General features: G+C 34.6%; 2 protein-coding genes and 2 long non-coding RNA genes across 11 annotated transcripts; 3 read left to right on the top strand and 1 right to left on the bottom strand.

Moving 5' to 3' along the window:
- On the top strand, positions 1-2,687 carry LOC145640997 (uncharacterized). 2 transcript variants are annotated; one of them, XM_081692213.1, is made up of 2 exons: positions 1-591; positions 1,148-2,687. In XM_081692213.1, the coding sequence occupies exons 1-2, from the start codon at positions 472-474 to the stop codon at positions 2,237-2,239; spliced, it is 1,212 nt and encodes a 403-aa protein (XP_081548339.1). In that variant the 5' UTR covers positions 1-471; the 3' UTR covers positions 2,240-2,687. The 2 variants fall into 2 exon arrangements, with proteins under 2 accessions (XP_081548339.1, XP_081548332.1); XM_081692206.1 differs by having other exon boundaries at positions 1,145-2,687.
- Positions 2,688-4,120: 1,433 nt separating this feature from the next.
- On the bottom strand, positions 4,121-4,949 carry LOC145641015 (uncharacterized). The gene is made up of 3 exons (XR_014115099.1): positions 4,772-4,949; positions 4,559-4,672; positions 4,121-4,452 (listed from the first exon to the last, which is right to left on the bottom strand). It is a non-coding gene; the product is annotated as an uncharacterized LOC145641015 (long non-coding RNA).
- A 4,343-nt stretch (positions 4,950-9,292) lies between these two features.
- LOC145640973 (uncharacterized) lies at positions 9,293-12,300 on the top strand. Of its 7 annotated transcripts, XR_014115077.1 has the most exons (4): positions 9,293-11,232; positions 11,325-11,398; positions 11,508-11,586; positions 11,684-12,300. It is a non-coding gene; the product is annotated as an uncharacterized LOC145640973 (long non-coding RNA). The 7 variants fall into 7 exon arrangements; XR_014115083.1 differs by having other exon boundaries at positions 9,293-11,056; positions 11,137-11,232; positions 11,325-12,300; XR_014115066.1 differs by lacking the exon at positions 11,508-11,586.
- A 3,791-nt stretch (positions 12,301-16,091) lies between these two features.
- On the top strand, positions 16,092-22,448 carry LOC145627247 (uncharacterized). The gene is made up of 3 exons (XM_081679640.1): positions 16,092-17,401; positions 20,427-21,357; positions 21,918-22,448. Exons 1-3 carry the CDS (start codon positions 16,092-16,094, stop codon positions 22,446-22,448), a joined length of 2,772 nt encoding a protein of 923 aa, XP_081535766.1.
- Positions 22,449-22,709: the final 261 nt, after the last annotated feature.

Genomic DNA, 22,709 nt, shown 5'->3' with positions numbered 1-22,709 from the left:
AATATATGATATTCATATTAATTAAAAAAAAAACAGAAGGAAAACGGCTATCTCTCTAAAAAAGCCTGAAAAAAAGTCTTAACAACTGCGCCCCATTATCACCTATATTTAGCCACATAACCCTCTTCCCCTTTTTTTCTCTTGAACTATATTTTTATTATTATTCATCTTTTTTTTTCCCCTTAAATTACTTATATAACCACAATTATATATTTTTCCTTAGTTTTCAGCATTTCTGGAAAAACCAATCGCCTGTAATTTCGCCAATCTGTGTTTTATTTTTTTGTTCCAGATTTTGTTCATTGGAAAAATTATTGAAAAAAGTTGGGAAATTTTTGTTGGATAGAAGAGATAAAAACTGAGAGATTTCTGGGATTTATATATATTTTTTTTATCTGGAATTTCTTGGTTTTTTTTTCCTGAAATTTTTGGGTTAAATTTGATTGGAAAAATAATTATAAATTTGTTGTGATGTCGACAAAAACGGGTAATGCGAAAGATATAGCAGGGAAAATGTTGTTGATGGCTGAACAAGGTGGCCATTATTGTTCCAAAAAAACCGATAGTTTGTGCAAAGATTGTTGTTGCCAGGTAATTACTTTCTCTCTATATTTTGGGATTTTTTTTGGTGATCTGAATTTTCTTCACATTATTGGATTTATTTGAATGAATCCCTTAATTTGTTTGATTGAATTTGCTTGATTTCTGATTAATTTGTTGATTTTTGAGTAGTTTTTCATCTGGGTATTTGTGAATCTTTTGAATGTTCTTCAGAACATCTTTGAATTTTCATTTTAGGTTTAATTGAATTAATGACATTTTTAATATGTATCGCTGATTAGTATACACCTCTATAGATCTATTTGGTTTTAATTATATTTTGAATTGGGTTTCTTCTGGTAATTTCAATGCTTCTCTTTGAAACTATTGAATTCTGTGTTTTATTTTGCAATTTGTATGATTAATATTCCATTTCAATGTTGCTTATATAACAATAAAGAACACCAATTTTGAATGGTATAAACAATTAGGATTGGATTTGTTGAGTATGAAGAAATTGGTATATGCTTTTTTTGAATCTGAAATTTAAGATATGGTGTTGATTGCTCAGTTACTTATGAACTATGTTCTGTTTATCTTCTAGCAGTCAAGCAAATCAAGCATGTCTAGATTATGCTGTGTTCTTCGAGGGATCGATTTGAAGGTCTGTTTGTTCTTGTTCTTGATCGTTCCGATGTGCACCTTGGGTATCTATATACATGGCCAGAAAATAACATATTTTCTCCGACCGTTGTGGGAGAAACCACCAAAACCTTTCAATGTTATTCCACACTACTACAATGAAAATGTGACCATGGAAAATCTTTGTAAGCTTCACGGTTGGGGGGTTCGTGAGTACCCAAGACGAGTTTATGATGCTGTTCTGTTCAGCAATGAGGTCGACGTTCTCAATATAAGGTGGCAGGAGCTGTACCCTTACATTACACAGTTTGTGCTTCTTGAGTCGAACTCTACATTCACAGGGTTGCCAAAGCCTCTGGTGTTTGCTGCTAATAGAGATCAGTTCAAATTTGTTGAGCCTCGTTTGACTTATGGGACTATTGGGGGTCGGTTCATTAAGGGTGAGAATCCGTTTGTTGAGGAAGCGTATCAGCGTGTTGCATTGGATCAACTCCTGAGAATTGCGGGTATTTCAGATGATGATTTATTGATAATGTCTGATGTTGATGAGATACCTAGTAGGCATACCATAAATCTGTTAAGGTGGTGTGATGATACCCCTGAGGTCCTTCATTTGCAGCTAAAGAACTATTTGTACTCGTTTGAATTTCTTGTGGATAACAACAGTTGGAGGGCTTCGATACACAAATATCAGACAGGGAAGACGAGGTATGCTCATTTCAGGCAAACTGATACCCAGTTGGCTGATGCTGGGTGGCATTGCAGCTTTTGCTTCCGCCGTATAAGTGAGTTTATCTTCAAGATGAAAGCTTATAGCCACAGTGACAGAGTGAGGTTTTCTCACTACTTGAACCCCAAAAGAATTCAGAATGTAATCTGCAAAGGGGCTGACTTGTTTGATATGTTACCCGAGGAATACACGTTTAAGGAGATAATCGGAAAGATGGGGCCTGTCCCTCATTCTTATTCTGCTGTTCATCTACCATCGTATCTTTTGGAGAATGCTGATAAGTATAAATTCCTGTTGCCTGGAAATTGTGTCAGAGAAAGCGAGTGAGAGCCTGATGCGGCTGGTTTTGGTTTTCTGATGCGGCTGGTTTGACCTATGTTAGGGTGGTATTCCGAGATACATTTGACCAGAACTTTTTTCTCTGTGATGTTTGAGGTATCACATTGGTCAATCGGAGTTTTTGGGAGTTCTGTACATATCTAATTCCTGGGGCTCGGTTTTGTATGGAAAATTGGTACATATCCAATTACTTATAGAGGGAACTTCCTGTTGGATCATGCCTGGAGGAGCTAGCTTGGTATGGCATGACTAATCTCATATACTCTTTTAGATTGAGGAAATGCTGAGAGGCTGTTTGGAGCGATAGATAGTTTTGTGTTGTGGTTTTAGACTAATATATTCGTATATTCTTTCACCTCCTGTCTTTGCTATACTGTGTTCTATGGATTCTTCCGGCTTAGTTCTCATTTATCCAATTCGTTGATTTTTAATTTTCCGTTCTTGCTTTACCCTTTACAATGTTCATGTTCGATGATTGTAAGCTACTCCGTACAAGCTATGATCAACCCCTTTGCCCCCCTTTTCCCAGCAAAGAAAGCGAAAAAGAAAAGAATAAACCAAATTAGAAGAAGAAGAACAATCCATCTGTTAGTTTGCTGGGAGTTGTTCATTCTAAGCGTCCTGGTAGATGGAAGATGTTTTCAGACAGCTGTAGTATAGAATATTACGCTGGATAGGAAGAATTATTGCTGTTGTATTCGTATACCACTAATTGCCTTCTCTATTAAGGTTTCTGCGTCATTCCTCACTTACTAGTGTTGTCAACAGAAGAGGGTATTTTCAAGTAGAGCTAGCAAAACTGGACATGACCAAAAGTCCGTCCATAACTCTTATATTCCGAAATAACCCAAAGAAAATGTGCAAAAAAGGGCTGTTCAAAGTGCGACCCAAAAAATTAACCTATTCTGAACCTGAAATCACCTTACCTTAAAATAACCCGATATGAAGAAGTGGAACACTTTAATCCATTTATGGAGAATGAATTACAATTATTTAAAGGAAAAATTAGAAATAATAATCCCAACTTTCATCAATTTTGGTAGAATAATCCCAACTTTAATATATACTGGAATAATCCGAACTTTAGGGGTGTTCTTTTTCTTCAATCCCAAATACCGGTTACCGGTTGAATGAGTTAATTTTATTATTTTTTTTTTGTTAAAGTGACACGTGTAACAAATTAAGTGGTTAAAAAAATTTAATTAAAAAAACAAAAAAAAAAAAAAAAAACTGAAAATCCTTGAATTCGACCACCAACCATGGACGCCGGCCACCAGCCATGAAATCCGGCCAGCCAAGAAACCCAACCACCATCAACGAAATTCATCCACCAGCCCCGAAATCCGGCCACCACTCACGAAATCCGGCCAAACGTTAACCCCTTTTCATTTTCTCTCTCCTCTCAATTTCCCAGCCACGAACGCCGGTCGGCACCTGTCACGAAACTCACTTGAAACCACTCCCTTAATCCCGAAATCACCTAAACATCACCCCTAAATTTGCAAAACAGCCTTGAATTTGCGATTTGGGGTATCATTGGCTGCGATACAGGGGTTTCGGCAACTGCGTTTTGGGGTATCGTTGGCTGCGAAATTGGGGTTTCGTTGGTTGCGTGGGGGGAATAGGAAGGGGTTTCGGGAAGGGGGGAAACGGCGACTAGGGGTGTCCATTCGGTTTTCGGTTTGGATTTAGGCCAAATCCAATCCGATCCGAATTATAATTCGGTTTTCATTTTTTCAATCCGATCCGATCCGAATTACTCTTCCAATCCAATCCGATCCAATCCGAATTAAAATTCGGTTATTTTGGATCCGATCCGAAATCCGAATTAAATTAAGTTGATTTATAACGTCTAATAAACTAATACGATAACATAAAACGGTAGTCAAGATTAACATAAATTATTTAACATCAAGACTAATTAAATTGTTCAAAATAAATAGTACAACTTAAAAGCAACACTAAGAGTTCACTACAACAAAAAAGCTAGCAGGAACAACTTAAGAAGAAAAGTAGCAGCAAACAGCAGCAAAAACAGCAGCAAACAACAACAAAATCAGCAGCAAACAGCAGCAAAATCAGCAACGAACAGCAGCAAACAGCAGGAAAAACAGCCCACCAGCATTCTTTAATCAAGGCAGAAGCTTAGTCGTCTAAAACCTCAACTGTTTCAGGCTCAGCAATGGATATCTTGCACAAATCTTGATATTGAGAGAAAAAATAAAGAACAAATAATAATTAGAATTAAAATCAATAACAATATTAATACATAATTAAAACAAGAAAATAAAAAGATTTAGCAATCACCTTCTTCAAGTTGCTCAACTTCCTCCAAACATCAACATTACTTTCAGCATTATTAGCTTCAACATTATTAGGTTCAACCCCCCCTTTGCGTGAGACTCGTGACATACTGCAACTCTGCAAGTATAATTACGAATAAATTAAAAAAATTTAGTTGAAATTCAACAAAAAAAATAATAATAATAAAAAAACAATAGAAGAAGGGTAGCAAATTACCTTAAGTGGTTTAGGATTGTGAGATCAGAATAAGGAATGATTTGATTTAAATTTTCATGAGATGAATAGATGATGAAGAAAGAGCGCTTGATAAGTTGAGGGAATGAGGGAGTCAGGAGGCGTTGAGGTCTTGAGGAGTAATGAAGACTGAAAGAGGCAAATTTAGGGTTTTTAGTTATATAGTCTGTATTTGGGCTAAATTTTAAAGGCCCAATTATAAACTACAGCAGACCATTATATAAATGTTGGTAACTAAATTTCGGTGTTCGGTTTTAATTGGATCCGAATAGGGTCAATCCGATCCGATCCGAAAATCCGAATTTTCAAAAAATCTCAATCCGATCCGATCCGATTTAAAGTTCGGATCCGATCCGAATTGATAATTCGGTTTGGATTGGATTGGATTTCGGTTTTTATCCGAATTATGGACACCCCTAACGGCGACGCAAGGGGTGGGGGATAGGCGGCGGTCCGGAGAGGGGAGAGGTGGCGGTCTGGCTATGATGGTGGGGGAAGAGGAAGGGGACGGTGGGTGGGGGTTGGCTAGGTTTTCTGATTTTTTGGTTTTCTTTTTTTAATTATTATTATTTTTTTAATTTTTGGACCAATCAGAGCTTGCCAAGTGTCAAATGACTTGATATAGTAGGTCATTGACTTTTGTTGACCGGTTTGGGATTGAAGAAAAAGAACACCCCTTAAAGTTCGGATTATTCCAGTATAATCTAAAGTTGGGATTATTCTACCAAAATTGATGAAAGTTGGGATTATTATTTCTAATTTTTCCTTATTTAAAAACGGACATATATATTTGCTTGCTTTTGGAAAATGAAACTTTTGTTTAAAAAGTTTTTAAGATATTTTTTGTATGAATGTTAGAAAATTCTAAGTGGGCCTAGATTGAGGTTGCGTTTGGCTAACTTCCCATGTTGAAGTACTCTGTCCTTATTATTGTCATGTGCTTCATGGTTGTCATGTCTGCTTACCCAGTTCTAGTTGTAGTATATTTAATTAATTAATCATTTGTAACTTTAATTTATTTAAGTTTCCTGCTGTTTTTGAATATAAAAGAATGTTTTTGAGGAAAGTTTTTTTATAATCTTACTTTTGTAGTTGACAGTTTCTTATTAACAGATGAACTAATATTGTATAGTTTGAGTGTTATTTATATTTTAATTTTTTTGGACCTACGTGTTATACGATTATTACATACACTTGGAATCTTGGATGTAGATTATTTAATTTAATTTTAATATTTTTTTTTTTGGGAAAGAAGATTATCAGTGACAAAGTTTTGAATGGTAGCAAGTCTAGTGACCTGCTGCAAGATGAGAGTGACATTACTATTTTTTGTCACGGGATTTTTTTTTTTTTTTTTTTAAACGGTTAGACACGATATTTTTGATACTTTGTGTTAGAGTTTTATTATTTTAGTTTACTCATTTTGAAAATTAATTTAAGATAATCCTATCTAAACTTACTCCATGTATATATGTATGGTAATGGTTCAATTCACTCAATCTATGTGAAAACAAATGTCCTATTGCATATTTTCTCTAGTATGATGGTAACTCTTATGATCAATTAGTTAGAGATTAAGATAAATAAGAGCATGTTCTCATAGACTGAATTGAACTGAACTGAATTGAACGTAACTGAGCTGAAATAAATATTTTATAAGAGAAGGAAATTAGAAGATGAACTGAACTGAACTGAAAATAAATGTATGAGAACAAGCCCTAAGATGGTGATAATCTTTGTCTTATGAATTTTCTATGATTTACACTTCTAATATACTTTCGTTTGATTAATATAATAGGAAATAAAATTAATTTAAATCTCTTGAAAATCCGAGTATATTCTACTATTGTTCCATTTTGTGGCGGTGGTTATAGATGTACCAAAAGATATGAACCTTTTTTGTGTTGGTTGAAGCCCAAATATCAAATTATCACATGGAGCACCAATTTTTGCGTTTTAAAAAAATTGTCAACATGTCAAAAATACAATGGAGTCATTCGTAAGCCGATAGAGAAATAATGAAGTGGGCATCACAATTCACAAAATTTGTGCTTGTCCTTCTTCTTTGAAACTTTGCCTGTCCTTTGCCTTTCGTCTTCAATTGGTTGGATGTGGGGGAAATAGTTGATGGGTCCTATATATGATATTATGATGGTTCAGTCATTTTTAAATTTGATGATTTTTTCCCGTTAGGTTAGCATCACATAAATTAGTACATACAAGTAGATTTTAATGGGTCACCAAAAGAAGATCTATCTAATTTCTGTCATTTAATCAATCATTTTTTGTGTTATTTTTTGAAAGCATCATTTAGTCAATCTATTAAGCTTTAACCTTCCTTTGATAGCTTTTAAATACCCAAAGATTTAGCAAGTGTAGTCGTCAAAGTTTCAAAGAATATTTCATGCCACAATCGAGTTTGTGTAAGGTGATATCGGTGCCGATATAACAAATAACGGATCCGAATTAGTTAAGTCAGACCTTGGTAACCAATTTATATAACGACAATATGACCATATCGCAAATACACAACCTTAAAATCACCCACGTGGCTGGTTGCTTCAAACACGTGGACACTTGCCACTTGCGGCATTGAATACAACCACGTGGCCAAGTTAATCTTCCTATAAATACTCGTTAATTTCCTCATTTACAAGGTAATAAATATATTCTAAAAATTCTAAAAACTCTCTCTTCTTCTCTCTTTATCATTCTTCTTCTCTTCTTTTCTCTTATGTTCTTGAAACCGTAGTTGACTTTGTCATCAAAGTGGTTATTCCTAGACAAACCTCGAAGTTAGCTAACTTGCATTGATTGTGTAGGTGCTTGGCTAAATGATTGGGTTTTTGCAGATCCTTGATATAGGTTGTCGGAGCATATCTGGAACAAAGTTGATTTTAATAGTGTCCCCAAACTTGAATTTGTTAAATTATAGAGAAGGGAGCTCCCAACACTACAAAAAACATAAGAATAGGCAACACATAAAATTGTAACAAAATAACAAATGTTGTCTTTTGTAGGAAATGGCAACAATTCTTATTTGTTACCTTAATCATACCAATCTATAGTACATGACAATGCAACGGTTGCAAAAGTGTTGCTTTAGAGTATGTTAGACAACAATATTATTAAATGTAGTCTCTTCTCTTACATAAGACAACATTTATTTCATATGTTCCCCTACAAGATAACAACAATCAAATTGTTGTCTATATAAAAATATAAAAGTTTATATTATAAAAGCATTATATTATTATAATACCTATTTAACAACATATATAATTATAAAAAAAAATTGTATTTGATAAAGGAAAAAAAACTATTGAACAAAATTTGTATTTAACTTTTTTTTAAAAAACAAAATACCAAACGTGTCAATGATTTTAGGTTTAAGGGGCTTTGAGTTATCACATTAAGTCATTTATGGGTCATCGTATCATTATCATTTTCATTCTTATCATTATCTATCAACTTATTATTTTTAAATCAAATTGGTGTTGAATTATCGACAACTGAATGTACCATATAATATGAGTCACACTAAAGTGGTTAGGGTTAAACAGGTTGTGGGTTCGTTGTAAATAATTTGGGTATGATGGGTAATAGACTTATAGGTAAAAACGGGTCTAATGGGTGGCCGGGTTTATATGATTTCAGTTAAACTTTTGGTGGGTTATAAACAATAAAATTTGAGTTAAAACTTGTGGCAGGTTAATTATAAGCGATTTGGGTAAAATAAGTTAGTTGTAGAATGAAATGATTTAGGCTCATCATGTTTATATGATTTTAAGTACAATACTATTAGGTTTGAAACCTAATTGGTACAGGTAGATCATTTACAACTCTATTTGAATTTCACCTTGTATTGGTTTATCAATTATGTCTCTTAATTAGAAGATTATTTTAGAAGCCCGCATATTTATCTTGATAATTTTGGATAAAATTGTATATTCCTATAATTGGCATATCTTGACCAGAAATAGGGAGCTTAGATATGAATATATGATTTAAAACTGATTTAATTTAATATAGGGCAAGTTACTATCGTTTTCAAAACTAATCAATATGCCGCATTATTTTATAAATAATATGAAGTTATTTAACCTTTATAACTCATTGAGACATTGATCAAAATAATTTACAAGGAGTTGAGCATTGATTGGCATTGGTAGAAGGTGCCCTTTACCTAATTACCTATCAAATATTCAAAATACACAGAGTACTTTATAAGAAAAATAGAAATCATGACATAAAACTCGTTAAGAGATAGAAATTAGACCATTATCCTTATTAAAAAAAAAATTAAACCTTTTTCTTCTATACATAGTTATAAAAAAATTCACTTTTTTTCTTTAATAGTTGAAATAAAAAAACCTCATATACTCATAATAAGAGATAAAAAGTAGAACTCTCTTAAAAACTAAAAAAAAATTAAAATTACTGTGGAACTTTTATCTCAAAAAATAAATAAATAAATAAAATAAAGACAATCAATCACCGCGAAAATGGTGAATTGTTTTTTGGGTTTTTCCACTAAGAATCAGTTACTCATAATTAACAACGGAAAAAAAATCGCAGCGAGAAACGCTTCTCTCTCTTCAATGGGTAATCTGCCACTGCCAGCCACCGCTGCTACCTGTGTGCCAACCTGCCGCCGCACCGTCCATCCACCGCACTCCAGTCTCCAGCCACCGCACAGCCACACTCTAGACAAGTTAATTCCGTATTCATACTTAACTATTGATTTTTAAGCTTTTAATTTGTTATTCTACATGAGTTGTTGGGTTGATTTTGTGCATAAATTAATTGTTTATGTTATGTAATCTATCAAGTTAGTGTGGATGTTGCTTGAAATTGATGATTTGTTATTTAGTTTATCAAATGAGAGAGTTAGGGTTTCTAAATTTTTTAGGAATTGATAATATTGGTTTTTTCGATTTTTTTTTCCTTAGGAATTGATAATATTGGTTTTCTAGATCAGCCACTGGTGTAAGTTATCTTTAGGAATGAAATTAATGAATTGATTTCTATCAATCAAAATTCAAAGAAAAAAGGATTACAAGCTCAGCCCACCTTCTTTATGAAATTAATAACCAGATTATATAGTCATTATTTATCCTGCTTAACTTGAATTTGCTTGTATGATACTGTAGTAATGTTACATTTCATAATTGCATTTATTTCGTTAATATATGAGCTGTTGTACATTCAATTGTTGCTTAAGATTTGTAGCCATTTTATTGACATCTCCACTTGATTACATGTGTTTATTGATGGAAATAATTCACATACAATATTTTGGTGGATGCAATTTGGTACAATAATGTTTAGATGGAATAATTTGGATGCGATTAAATAATTTCTTTAATCAAGATATATTCTACATAGATGTTCAAGAATGTGGGTTGTGTGTGAGAGTTTGGTGTTAGCATTGCTTTTATCTGGAAAAAGCTGAGTTAGTGTTATTGTCTACTCTGTATTATTGTTGCTTGAATGTTAACAGTGCTGCTATAGTTTTTCTGTTTAATTGCTACTGTATTTTGTCTGAAATTATTGCTGCATGTAATAATGTTGTTGTTGCCATGTTGTATTGCTGTTGTTGTTCCTTTGCAGTTTCCCCATAGCTGCAGTTCTATTTGTCCCAAAATTATGGACTTGCATTCGTTTTTAGCCCCTATCCCCTTCATAAAAGTTATAGATCTTGAAAAGTTATCCAATCTAGGCTCAAAAATTTCTCAATTTGGAATTGTGTGCCGAAAGTTATGCCTTCTAGAAATTTATGTGGTCTGCTAACTTGGTTCTATCGCAGCGAGGCTATTATTGTTCTCTTGATGCCTATGTGAGGTTGTTGCATTGAGTTGGGTAGGGTTGCTAAAAAGAATACTCTGCATTTTCTTTTTTATTTTTATTCTATTTTTCCTACAATTTTTTACAAATTACTTCTTAAATTAATATGTGGATTTGGAAATACTGGTGTCTTTTGTAAACAAATGTGATTTTGGTGCATTTCTAAACTTGAAGTGATTGAGAAGAATTCTTGAAGTTTTCAGAAATTAGCTTGAGAGAACCATACAAGTTATAGTTGTGCCAGATTATAAACGGATTTTGGGGCTTGGTTATCTTGGTTGTCAGGTGGTTAGATGTGCCCTAGCTCTAAATAGATCATTATTATTGTAAAACTTGTGTGATTTCATAGTTGTAAAAATGAACATGTTTGTGGGAAAATTGGCTCATTAAACAACACTTAGAGGAGTTTGTCCATCAAGGGTAAGCAAAATAGATCCTTTGTGAATTTATTATGTTTAATATATAATTTGAGAAGGTTCGTCCTACCTCTCTTGTTTCAGTGTTTGCCAATAACCACTGATGTCAGGACTTACAACGAGAAAATGCTTAACGATGAGTTCTACATTGGTCTATGACAAAGAAGAGCCACTTGGAAGGTTGTAAAGCTTTTTTAAATTTTTTTTCTTTGATACATGTGATGAAAAATTCGCTACATTATAGATTGAGGTTACATAACTTTTTATTGTAGGAATATGATGAGCTTCTTGAGGAGTTCATGAGTGCAGTAAAGCAGAACTATGGAGAAAAGTTCTTGTTATACAGGTTTGTTACTAGACTTACTACTGTCTATGATTATAATTTTTATTATTTAAAGTAATTTGTATCCTTTCATATTTTAAAATTTAATTGGATTTATAATTGAAATTCAAAGACTACCAACCATAATGCCTTCAAGCTGCTCTCAAAATACTCAACAAGTTATCGTGTGTTAGTTCAATGGTGATATTCAAGTATGTAATGAGATAGATACGTTTTTATGTTATAATTTACTCTGTGTCAGCTCTAACCCCCTTTTTTTTTCTTTCAATTCTATTCTTCTCTGCATAGGGGACTACATCTATTGTCCTAACAAGAATTTTTTCGGCACTGAAATTAGTTGGTGGCACCTTGGCAAAACATACATTTTTATTCCTTGGACCAGGTTAGGTAAGAATGATACCTTTTTTCTTTGACGTTGAAGCTCTGAGTGTAAAGTGGTTCTGATTGAATTACAGTGAAGCTAACATTTTTATTCAATTACGGTGAAGCTGATTCCTGTCATATGACATTGTAGGATGCCCAAGGTTTTAATTCTTTGTTTAGAATTTCAATTATTTATCTTAAATTTTGAAAAACTATGTTATTTTTTAACTTTTTTATTTGATTGGTATTACAGGTAAAGCACATGGAAGAAAGATATATATTGAAGACAGAGAAAGAGAGTTGATTTATTAGAGCTTTAGATTGTCTATAGTCAATTGACTTGTTTCCCGCTTTGGACGTCACAATACCTCCATTGTATATACAATTAGATACGAACAATTAGTGGTACTAATAATGTACTAGTTTGTGAATCTATTTAGCATTTTTAGGGTAGACACATTGTGTTGTATATTTACTTGGATATTGTTTTTGGATTTTGATAGATGTGTTCACATGCGTTATGATATAAAAAATGTTACATCTATATTGATGTTCAGCTTCCATTTAGATTAATTTTTCTACCATTGTTCAGTTCACACGTTTATTCATTATAGTTCTTTCAATTCATATACAATAATTTTTAAAGCGTTGTCTATCAGATTTTTTGGCAACAATATTGTATTATTACTATCTAATACAACAGATAAAGAGCTTGATACATATTTTTTTTTTGAAAGAAAACATTTTTTTTAATGTTTTCTAAGATTGCAACAATTTTCTTTTGTTGCCTTTGTGAAAGTGTTGCCTTAGGTATCATTATATCTTGGCTTTTAAAATTGTTGTCTTTGAACTAAAATGTGTTGCCTTAGGAATAGACAACGGGGGCATAAACTACGCCTCATATGTGTTGCCTTAGCTACAAGGCAACACTTTTTTGATATTAGGCAATAGTTTTTCAGCGTAACCTTTGCTTTATTTTGTTGTAGTGCAAGTACTCCCTCTGTCCCTGAATTTTTGCCCCATTGCAAAAAATTAGGTCAAACTTTATATACTTAAACCATAAAATATTCTTAATTTGTAATTGATAACATGGTCATGTAAGATCGTGTTGGATACGTCTCATTGTACATTTTATTGATATTTAGTTTTTATAAATTTATATGTGTGAAAGTAGAGATATAACTGTTTTAAGATGCTTATTGGAGACCACGAAAAGTCAATTAAGGCAAAAAATTAGGATGGAGAGAGTAATAAGAAGATTGGAATGATGCATGTTGCATTTTGAACTTGTGAAATTTGTTTTGATAGGGATATTTGCTAGTTAATATTATCAATTTAGTGTCGATGGTTTCATCAAAGTGAATACAAAACAGTTGTATTGAAGATAAGTATATTTTTTTTTTCATTTAAAAAAATGTGACTACTTTGCTCATTTCTGAAAAACCAATTAAGTCGACAATTCAGGGTTCGTTTGACATTGTTGTGATTTTCTGTTTTTTGGTTTTTAAAATTATATTATATATATGTCGCATAATGAATCAAAAAATATTTGAACTTATTTAAATCATGATAATTTTGAAAACTGACAACAGAAAAGTGGAAACACCTTTTTCTTGCTTCCTGTTTGTTTTTTAGTTTTCAAAAAATCGGGAAACTGAAAACAAAAAATGATGCTAAACAATCCATTAGTAACTAAACCACCTTAAAAGAAGCTTTCTCTCTCTAGAAGTTTAGTCATCGGGGATTTTCTCCAACACAGTAGTGTTTGGAGCTCCGGGAGCTCTCTTCTAGCAGGGGTAAGCTCGGGTTGTATCTGAATGCCTTTCTAGGTATTTGTCATAGAGGTCTCTATTAGTCTTTAGGTCTAGTTAGTTCCGTTCTGTTCCTTCCGTTAGTTAGGTGTAGCTTATGGATTCTGAGATGTCATTGGAGATGGAGGCCAAATCCACTCAAGAGGCTGATTTAGTTAACAGATCAGTCATAAGGTTGGATGAGATGGCTGTGAAAGTAGCCTCTGATCTAGAGGTGCAGGAAATGGAGATAACTCAAGAGCAACAACCTTCACACTCCCCTGTTCAAGGGGAAGTGGCGATAGAGAGAAAAGATGAGTCGAACAACAACAAGAAGAAGACCCTCGGATCATTTAGGGAGGCAGTGACAAGATCGTCGCAATGGTTTAGTGAGGCGAGGAAAATAGTGGTTGCCTCACAGGAATGGGAAGATGAGGAGGAAGATATCACAATTCATCTTCATGCTGTCAAATTTGATAAAACTAAACTGAGAGAACTTAGGCAGCCATGGAGTATGACTCTGATCGGGAAGTGCCTTGGGCTGAAGATTCGATCTGAATTCATTACACAGAGGATCCAAAGAATGTGGAATCCGAAAGGAAACGTAGAGGTAATTGAAATGGAAAACGGAGTTTTCTTATTTCGATTTACAATACAAAATGATCTTGAGAAAGCCTTGTTCGGAGGCCCTTGGTTTATCTTAGATCACTACTTAATGATGGCACGATGGAAGCAAAATTTCAGACCTTCATTGGAAAGCTTCAAAAATATCTCAGTGTGGATAAGATTTCCGGAGCTCCCCGTAGAGTATTATGATAAGGAAGCATTGTACAACATAGCCGAAGTTGTTGGGAATCCAATTAGAGTTGATTATTCAACCGACAAGGTAAGCAGGTGTAGATATGCTAGGGTGTATGTCGAAATTGACATGGGAAAACCCTTAATTACAAAGGTGTGGGTAGGGAAAGCTTGGCAAAGAATTGAGTTTGAAAAAATTCACAGTCTCTGTTTTGAATGTGGGAGGATTGGGCACTCAAAAGAGCAATGTGGGTCGAAAACAGGATTGAAACAGCAAGCAAGTAAAGGGAAAGACCACCTTTGCAACACGCCGTTGCTGGAGGATGGCAAAACTGGGAACATTGAAGCAGGGGAGTGCTCAAGACACAATGAGGCTATCCCCATAGCTAATAGTCTGCAAAAAGAAAAAGAGGATAGGGTAGGTTTGCAGCAAGAAACGACAGACACCTATGCGCCATGGGTTTTGGCGGTAACCAAAAAAAGAAATTTTAAAAAAGACAACAATGCAAAAAAGGAAGGAGATTTAGAGGGAAAGAAAAATACAAAAGAAAGATTTGCTCCTGACAGAAATAAGGCTAGGATTCCTAGAGAAACTAATAGCCTCCAAAAGAAGAATAAAAAAATTCAATGGGATGTTTTGACATTGGAGGAAAACGAAGAGGGCGAAATTAAAAATACAGCACACTTGTATGGGGAAGAAGCGATTAATGGGAAGAAAATACAACCGAATGGTTTTCCAAAAAAAACATTTGGTTTGGAACAATCCAACATTAATGGTGGCACAGTTCCAAGAATGAAGCACAACCACTCCACCAATGGCGTTTCGATTCCGAGCGCCAATCATAGCCCAACCCCAATTCTTTTATCCCCTGCTCCCTCTATCATCTCTGCTTCACAATCAAACCGTGCCATAGAACAAACACAACCAAACCATGACAAAACAAAACAACCAGAATCTGGAAGCAGGGAAATCAACTCAGCCACCAATCTCGATTCTACCCAGACCATTGCCCAACCAGTTCAACATGCCATCGAATCACCAAACCAATCGTCTGTCGCCATATCACCCTTCGCAACCCTGCCTCCTCTCAGCACCAATAGCTCCCACAATTTACCCACCATACCCGAATCACAGAATCAAAACCCCGTCCACTCTCTCCCGGGTCTCACCTTTATCATAACAACACCACCTTTTTCCAATATTCCCAACCCCCCACCTTTGGCCAGTTATGAGAACAACACCAATACCAACCGCAAAATGGAACATAATAGAGGCGGGTATTCGAATAATGATGAATCATCTTATTCCACCCGTTCATCCCGACTACGAAAATCTATTCATCCCTACAGAAATTCCTCCAAAAAACCTCCCAATATTTCTCTTGCAATTGACAAGCCAAATATTGAACCTTATGGAGAACAAAAATTTGATGATAGGATTGGAAACAGTGATGGAAGTAGTGGGAATGGAATTGGATCTCCAATTTGCAAGCACGGGGAACCTAATTCAAGAGATTCGAATGATAGCCTCTCCATTATTAATAGAGGACATTTGGGCAATGGGGAGACTCGACCAATGGAAGGATTGGGGGAGTCTATTTCCTACTAAGAATAATTATCTCGAATAGAGGAAAGGGATTTTTCCCCAATTCCCTCTACCTTGTGCCAATATGAAGTCAATTTTGTGGAACGTTCGTGGCGCCACTAGCAAAGACTTTGCTCCTCACGCTATTGAGGTCGTAAGAATGCACAAACCAGAGATTTTGATTCTTTTAGAAACAAAATCGAGTGATGAAGTAGCGCATAAACTCTGTAGAAGAATCGGGTTTGAGGATTTCAAATCCATTCCTGCGCAAGGGCTAAGAGGGGGGATTTGGATGTTTTGGCGTAAACCGGCAATTCTTATGGATATGGCAGCGGATGCCCCTCATATCATCCATGCCTTATTCAAATTTTCTCCCGTAGAGCCAGAGGTGCTAATTTCTGCTGTCCATGCTCCATCCATGGATAGAGACAAGAAGGAGTTATGGAGGAAAGTGAGCGATAACCTACCTCCCTCTTCGACCCCGTGGCTGCTAATGGGAGACAAGAACGAAGTTATATCTCAAGTAGAGAAGATGGGGGGTCGGCCAGTAACTAATTCTCAAGGAAAGGTTTTCACTGAGATGACGGATGCTGGAGGGCTTATTGATTTAAGATACAATGGTCCGGCTTTCACTTGGAACAATGGAAGGGAAGGAACGGAACTAATTAGGGAAAGACTTGATCGAGCTCTAGCAAATGCTGAATGGCTTAAGGTGCACCCGCAAACACAGGTATTTCACTTAGCTAGAACATACTTGGATCATTGTCCTATTATGATTGATACTGGTAATACAAGTAGTAGTAAAAACTTCCCTTTCCGATGCAAAGAAGCTTGGATTGAAAATCCTAGTTTTGATGAGTTTTTTAATAAAACTTGGGAAAAGGGGAATAATTTTTACGAGTCAAAAATTTGCTTCACCACCGAGGTTAAAATTTGGAATAAGCATATTTTCAATGAAACAACTCAGAATAAAAATCGAATAACAGCAAGAATTCTAGGTATTCAAAAAGCTCTAAGTATAAGACATTCTTCCTTCCTTCTAAATCTGGAAAAAATTCTCTTGAGCCAACTTAATGACATATTAAAAATTGAAAGAATTAAATGGGCACAAAAAGCAAGGGTGGATTGGAGGAGGTATGGTGATTGGAACACAAAATATTTTCACATACTTGCTAAGGTTAAAAGTAGTAGGGGAAAAATTCTTTGTTTAAAAGATGAGTCAGGGAGTTGGATTAATGACCAGAATGTGCTTAAACAAGTCTGTGTCAGTTACTTCAAAAAATTGTTCAAGTCTAAACAATCTTCACAACCAAGAATAGTGACTTTTAGTCCTACAGCAGTGGTGAGGAACGATGACTTAGGGTATCTAAATAGTGAAGTGACTAACTTGGAAACCAAGAATGCGTTATTTATGATGGCTCCCATGAAAAGCCCGGGACCGGATGGTATACAACCTAGATTTTTTCAAAGGTATTGGGATGTGGTGGGAAATTCTATTGTTGACCTTGTTTCTAATTGTTTTAGAAATGGCAAAATTCCGGCCTATGTTAATGAGTCTTATATTTGCTTAATTCCTAAAACCGAACAACCGGAAACTATGAATGATTTTAGACCCATTGGTTTGTGTAATACTATTTACAAAATCATTACTAAAATTATTGCTAATAGAATTAAACCGCTTCTAGGGGAGTTAATCAATCCGGTTCAATCTAGTTTTATTGAAGGAAGGTCTATTGATGAGAATATCTTAGTCATAAAGGAAATTGCTCACTTTTTTAAAAAAAAGCTAGTAAAAAACATCTTATGGCGTTTAAAATTGACATATCCAAAGCCTACGATATGATAGTCTAGAATGGGGTTTCATTAGAGAAACAATAATAGGACTGAATTTCCCGGATTCTCTTGTTAATCTCATCTTAAGTTGCATCACTACTCCGTCAATCTCTATTCTTTGGAATGGGGAAATAACGGAAAGTTTTTGTAATCCCTCATATTTTTAAAATATATTATAAATGAAATTATATATTATTTATAATTTTTATTTGTATTTTTCCGGAATTTAATTTCAAAAGTTTCAATTTTTAATTTTGAGTCGAAAATTATTTTGGTACAAATTTTTATACATACCTTCATTCTATATTTATGTCCAAACAATCAAAGCCAATCTCACTTTACATACTTGATTGACCCATTAATTTTATGAGGCCCAATCTTACAACTTGCCTTACACCACTCTCTCTCCTATAAATACCCCATACATCCCCAAATTTTTTCCCACACTAAAGGTTAGTCTTATTTTCTCTCCTCTTTATTTTTTTTCCTTTATTTTTTTTTCTTTTCTTTTTCCTTTTTCTTTCTTTTCTTTTTCTTCCTTTCTTTTTCCTTTTCACGTGAGTTTTCACTCACGGTCACCACCACCGACCACCAGCCAGCCCTGCCGTGGCTGCCCCCTTTCTCTCCCCTTTGTTTTCCTATTTTGCTTAAAAGTATTAATTTTGTTTATGTTTTGATTTTATGGAATAAAGTTTATATTTTTAGTATCAAAATCATGTTTTTAATAGTTTAAAATTATAATTTTCAGATTATAATGTTGATTTAATTTTCAGATTTTATAATTTTAAAACCTAGGGTTTTAATTTAACCAAATTGGGATTTTAGGGTTCTAATAAGCAATTAATTTGGGGCTTTTGTTCCTATTGTATTTATAATGATTAATTAACCATAAAAACATGTTTTTAATGGAGTTTTAAGAACTTTTAATCTAAATTAGATTGCTGGAAATTTGGTTAAGTATTAATTTATTGTTGTTGCTTGTTTTCTAGGAAGTGATTATTTCTTAGGAGACTTTTAAGTGATTAAATGTGGCACAAAGGATTGTTTATACGAGGTACGTACATGTCTACTTCGTTGTAAGTAGTATCATGTTTAGGTACCAAAGAAAAGAACTTAGTTTCATGATTAGAGAACACTTGGATGAAAATTATTTGGTTATAATTTAATTAATTCATGTGCTTATGTTTATGATTGAGACATGTTTTGGTGAATTGATTATGTTTGTATGGAATTATGTATGCAAACATGTTGAATTATATTGGATTAATTGTTTTTATGGAATGTTGATACAAGCATATTTTTATTGGATCGGTTTGTTAACCACATTTGGATTATTAAGGATTGAAATTGAATGGTTTAAGTGGAATGAATTTATTAATTATTCCACAAGGTTGTTATTTATTTTATTACTCAATCATGAATTTTTAGTATGTTGAGTAAAGGTGGATTAAGCCGAAATGGGTAGGTGAGTTGACTATGTTCAACAATTTGGATAATTTGGAAGTTTAATGGAATTAAAGGTCAATTTGTGATGTGATCACCATTGTCCTAAATAAGATTAAAAGTAAATTGATGTATGATTTTTATGTATGGTCTATCTGATTGAGTCGGCTATTAATTAAATTTGTAATCACGTAAAGTGAAACATGGATGAGCAATAAAACTCTGGAAAGCGTGCACTTCTGGAGTATTGACAATTATGGGTTGGGGTACACGGTGGTAGCCCGTGGCTTTCCGAGGCTTGTTTAATTTGATCAACATGTCCTCTTTTCTTTTGGTATTTACATTTTATTTTATAATGAAAGTTAGATGAGATCCTAGACTAACTTTGTGAGAATGGAGTCGCGCCCATTCTTGCATCACGCTAAACTTTTATTTTAAATGGTCATTTGGAACCAAAATGATTTGATGGATTGGACAACCTCGTCTATTGCTTACTCCAAATTAAATTAATTAAATTAAATATAAAGAGTTAAGTGTTTGGAATTGATTAGCAAGTGTGTTGAGTCAACTGAATTGTTTAAGTGTGGAGTCTTGATTAATGAATTCAAGTTGTATGTTTATTTACTTTAATTAGTTGAGCATGCTAGGTTTGGTACGTTGTAGCTTGTATGTACTCAGCTTTGCTGATTGCGTGCTTTTGTGTGTTTTCTTTTGGTCATGGCCTTCGCCTTTCAATGACCCTGTGATGATCCAATTATTACACTTGTATTATTGGGGAGCAGTATTGCATAGGTTAGCTTGATGATGTGAAGTTCGGGGATTTGACATACGCATTGTCAAAGGATTGGTGTGATTGAGAGTATTCGTTCTTTGTGTTGAACTTATTTATGTTTTACTACTTTAATTATGTTTTGGGACTTTGATTATTGGTTTGGTTTTAAATAAGGGCCTTTATGGTTCCAATTTGTAAGCTTTGACTTATTGGGTTTCTAAATTATATTATTTTAAGATTTAAGTTGGATTTCTGCTGCAATACTTTGATAAAGCCTTAACGTTTTAACACGTGGCGGTAACATGCCAATGGTTCTCCTCTATTTTTATTTAAAGTAAGTAGTTTGAAAAAGGGAGAATTATTGGGGTGTTACAGTTTTACTCCTTCAAGAGGGATTAGACAAGGTGACCCCCTTTCCTCCTATATTTTTGTTCTTTGCTTTGAAAGACTTTCTTTAATGATTGAAAAGAAGGTAGGGGAGGGACAATGGAATCCTATTAAAATTGATCATAATGTGAGTGTGTCCCATCTTTTTTATGCCGATGATGTTTTTCTTTTTGCCAAGGCTTCAGTTGACAATGTTAGAGTTATTAAGGAGGTCCTTTTAGACTTTGGTAACAAATCTGGTCTTTTTATTAGTCCTACCAAATTTAAAGTCATTTTCCCTCCTAAAATGTGCTTATCGCTTAAGAGAACCATCCTTAATGCTGCAAATATTAAAGGTGCTCCCTCATTTGGTAAGTACTTAGGAGTAGATATTAATCCTAATAGACTTAGGATTTCGGATTATGTGGATCTCCTTAATAAAACTAAAAAAAGAATTAAAGGCTGGCAAGCAAAACTCCTTAATATGGCTGGTAGATGTACCTTAATTAAATTAGTTCTTAATTCTTATCCTCTTTATGTGATGCAAACTACTCTTCTTCCCCAAACCATTCTAAATGATTTAGAAAGAAGTTGTAGAAGGTTCCTTTGGAACAAAGTGGATAAAACTCATTACCTCTCTAGAACTAGTTGGGAGAAGGTTTGTCTCCCATTAGGAATAAGAGGTCTTGGTATGAGAAATCTTAAGAACTGGAATCTTGCTTTCATGGCTAAACTTGGATGGAGAATTATTCATGAACCGGATAAATTGTGGGTTAAAATCCTTAGAGCTAGATATTTTAAGAGGTCAACCTTCCTTAATAGTATTCCTAGTACTAATGATTCACCTCTATGGAGAGATATTCTCAAAGGAAAGGAATTGCTAATGAAAGGAATTTCATATAGAGTAGGGAATGGGGAAGACATTTGTCTTTGGTATCACCATTGGGTGGGGGATAAACCCATCTACTTGGTGATTGATAGACCCATTCCAAATTCTATGGCTCATTGGGGGGTTAATCATATCATAGATAAAGGGAGTTGAAACATTAATAGAATAAGGCATATTATTCCAGAATATCTATGTAATCTCATTGAAAAAATCCCCCTCCCATCCGTGGCCTCGGTCAAAGACACTCTTTGTTGGGGTATAGAAACCAATGGTCAATTTACCATTCGGAGTGCGTATAATTTGGCCTCAAATTTTGTTACTCACCATTCTTTCCCAACTATCAACTGGAAAAAACTTTGGCATATACCTATACCATTCAAATACAAAATGTTAGTTTGGAACATAGGACATCAAATTCTCCCCACTGCTTCTGTCTTGGCTGTATTAACTCTAAGGTACTATGGTCTAGAATTTTTTCCCTAAATAAGATGGATAAGGAGTTCAATTACCATACCTTTTTCAACATTGATTGGGAGGGATGGGTTAACTATAACCTTAGCATGAGTGTTACTTAGAGAGTTGCTTTTTCCGTTTCTTTGTGGCATCTTTGGAAGGCCCGGAATTATGCTATTTTTCAATTTGCAACCTATCACCCCATTACCTTGTTTTATAAGTATAAACAGGATTTGGATGCAACTCTTCGCATATTTCAGGGAAAAGGAAGGATTCCAGCCGTCCTTATCCGTGAAAAAAAATGGCAAAGACCGATAGGAGCCTGCATCAAAATTAACACAGATGGAGCATGGAGAAAAAATGGATCTTTCGCAGGTGCTGGAGCCGTTGCTAGAATGTCAGATGGTACGTGGTTCTTTGGGAAAAGTTGGATGGTAGCAACTGGTACTTCTTCTCAAGCCGAACTCATCGCAATAAGAGGGGGAATGCAAATGGCTGTTGATGCACAATTGACGGAAGTGACTATTGAAACTGACGCTCTTTCGGTCAAGGAGACAATCGAGAACGTGGCCAAGTATGGTACTCATGAGTTGGCTGTAATTTTGTTGGACATGCAGGCCTTACTCGACAAGGGATGCGCCTTCACGTTCAATTATGTGCCTCGGGAGGCTAATAGAGTCGCCCACAATCTAGCCAAAAATGCTTTGGAAGGGCAACTGGACCATTGCAACAGAGGCAACAGGTGGAGCAAAGTTCTATGATGAACCCCCCTGCTTTGCGAAAGAAGTGTATGAAGATGATATCACTAATAGCAGCTAAGGATACCTCTGAGAATCTTCTGTTCACGGATAAGTGGAAGGACATTGATAATAACTTGAACTTAATTAGTGCTTTGTGTTTGCACAATGTTTGGAACTTTAGTCGGAATGTTTTACTCCTAGTTGTTTTGTTGATCACAAGCCGTCATAGGCCTAAGGGTATAAGTGTCTGTGTGCTTATTTACCCTAATTTTGTAACATTGA

Source organism: Chenopodium album, chromosome 1 (genome assembly GCF_948465745.1).
Source record: "Chenopodium album chromosome 1, dcCheAlbu1.1, whole genome shotgun sequence".
NCBI lineage: Eukaryota > Viridiplantae > Streptophyta > Magnoliopsida > Caryophyllales > Amaranthaceae > Chenopodium > Chenopodium album.
Note: the sequence above shows the minus strand (reverse complement) of the source record. Positions and strands in the feature narration are given on the sequence as shown.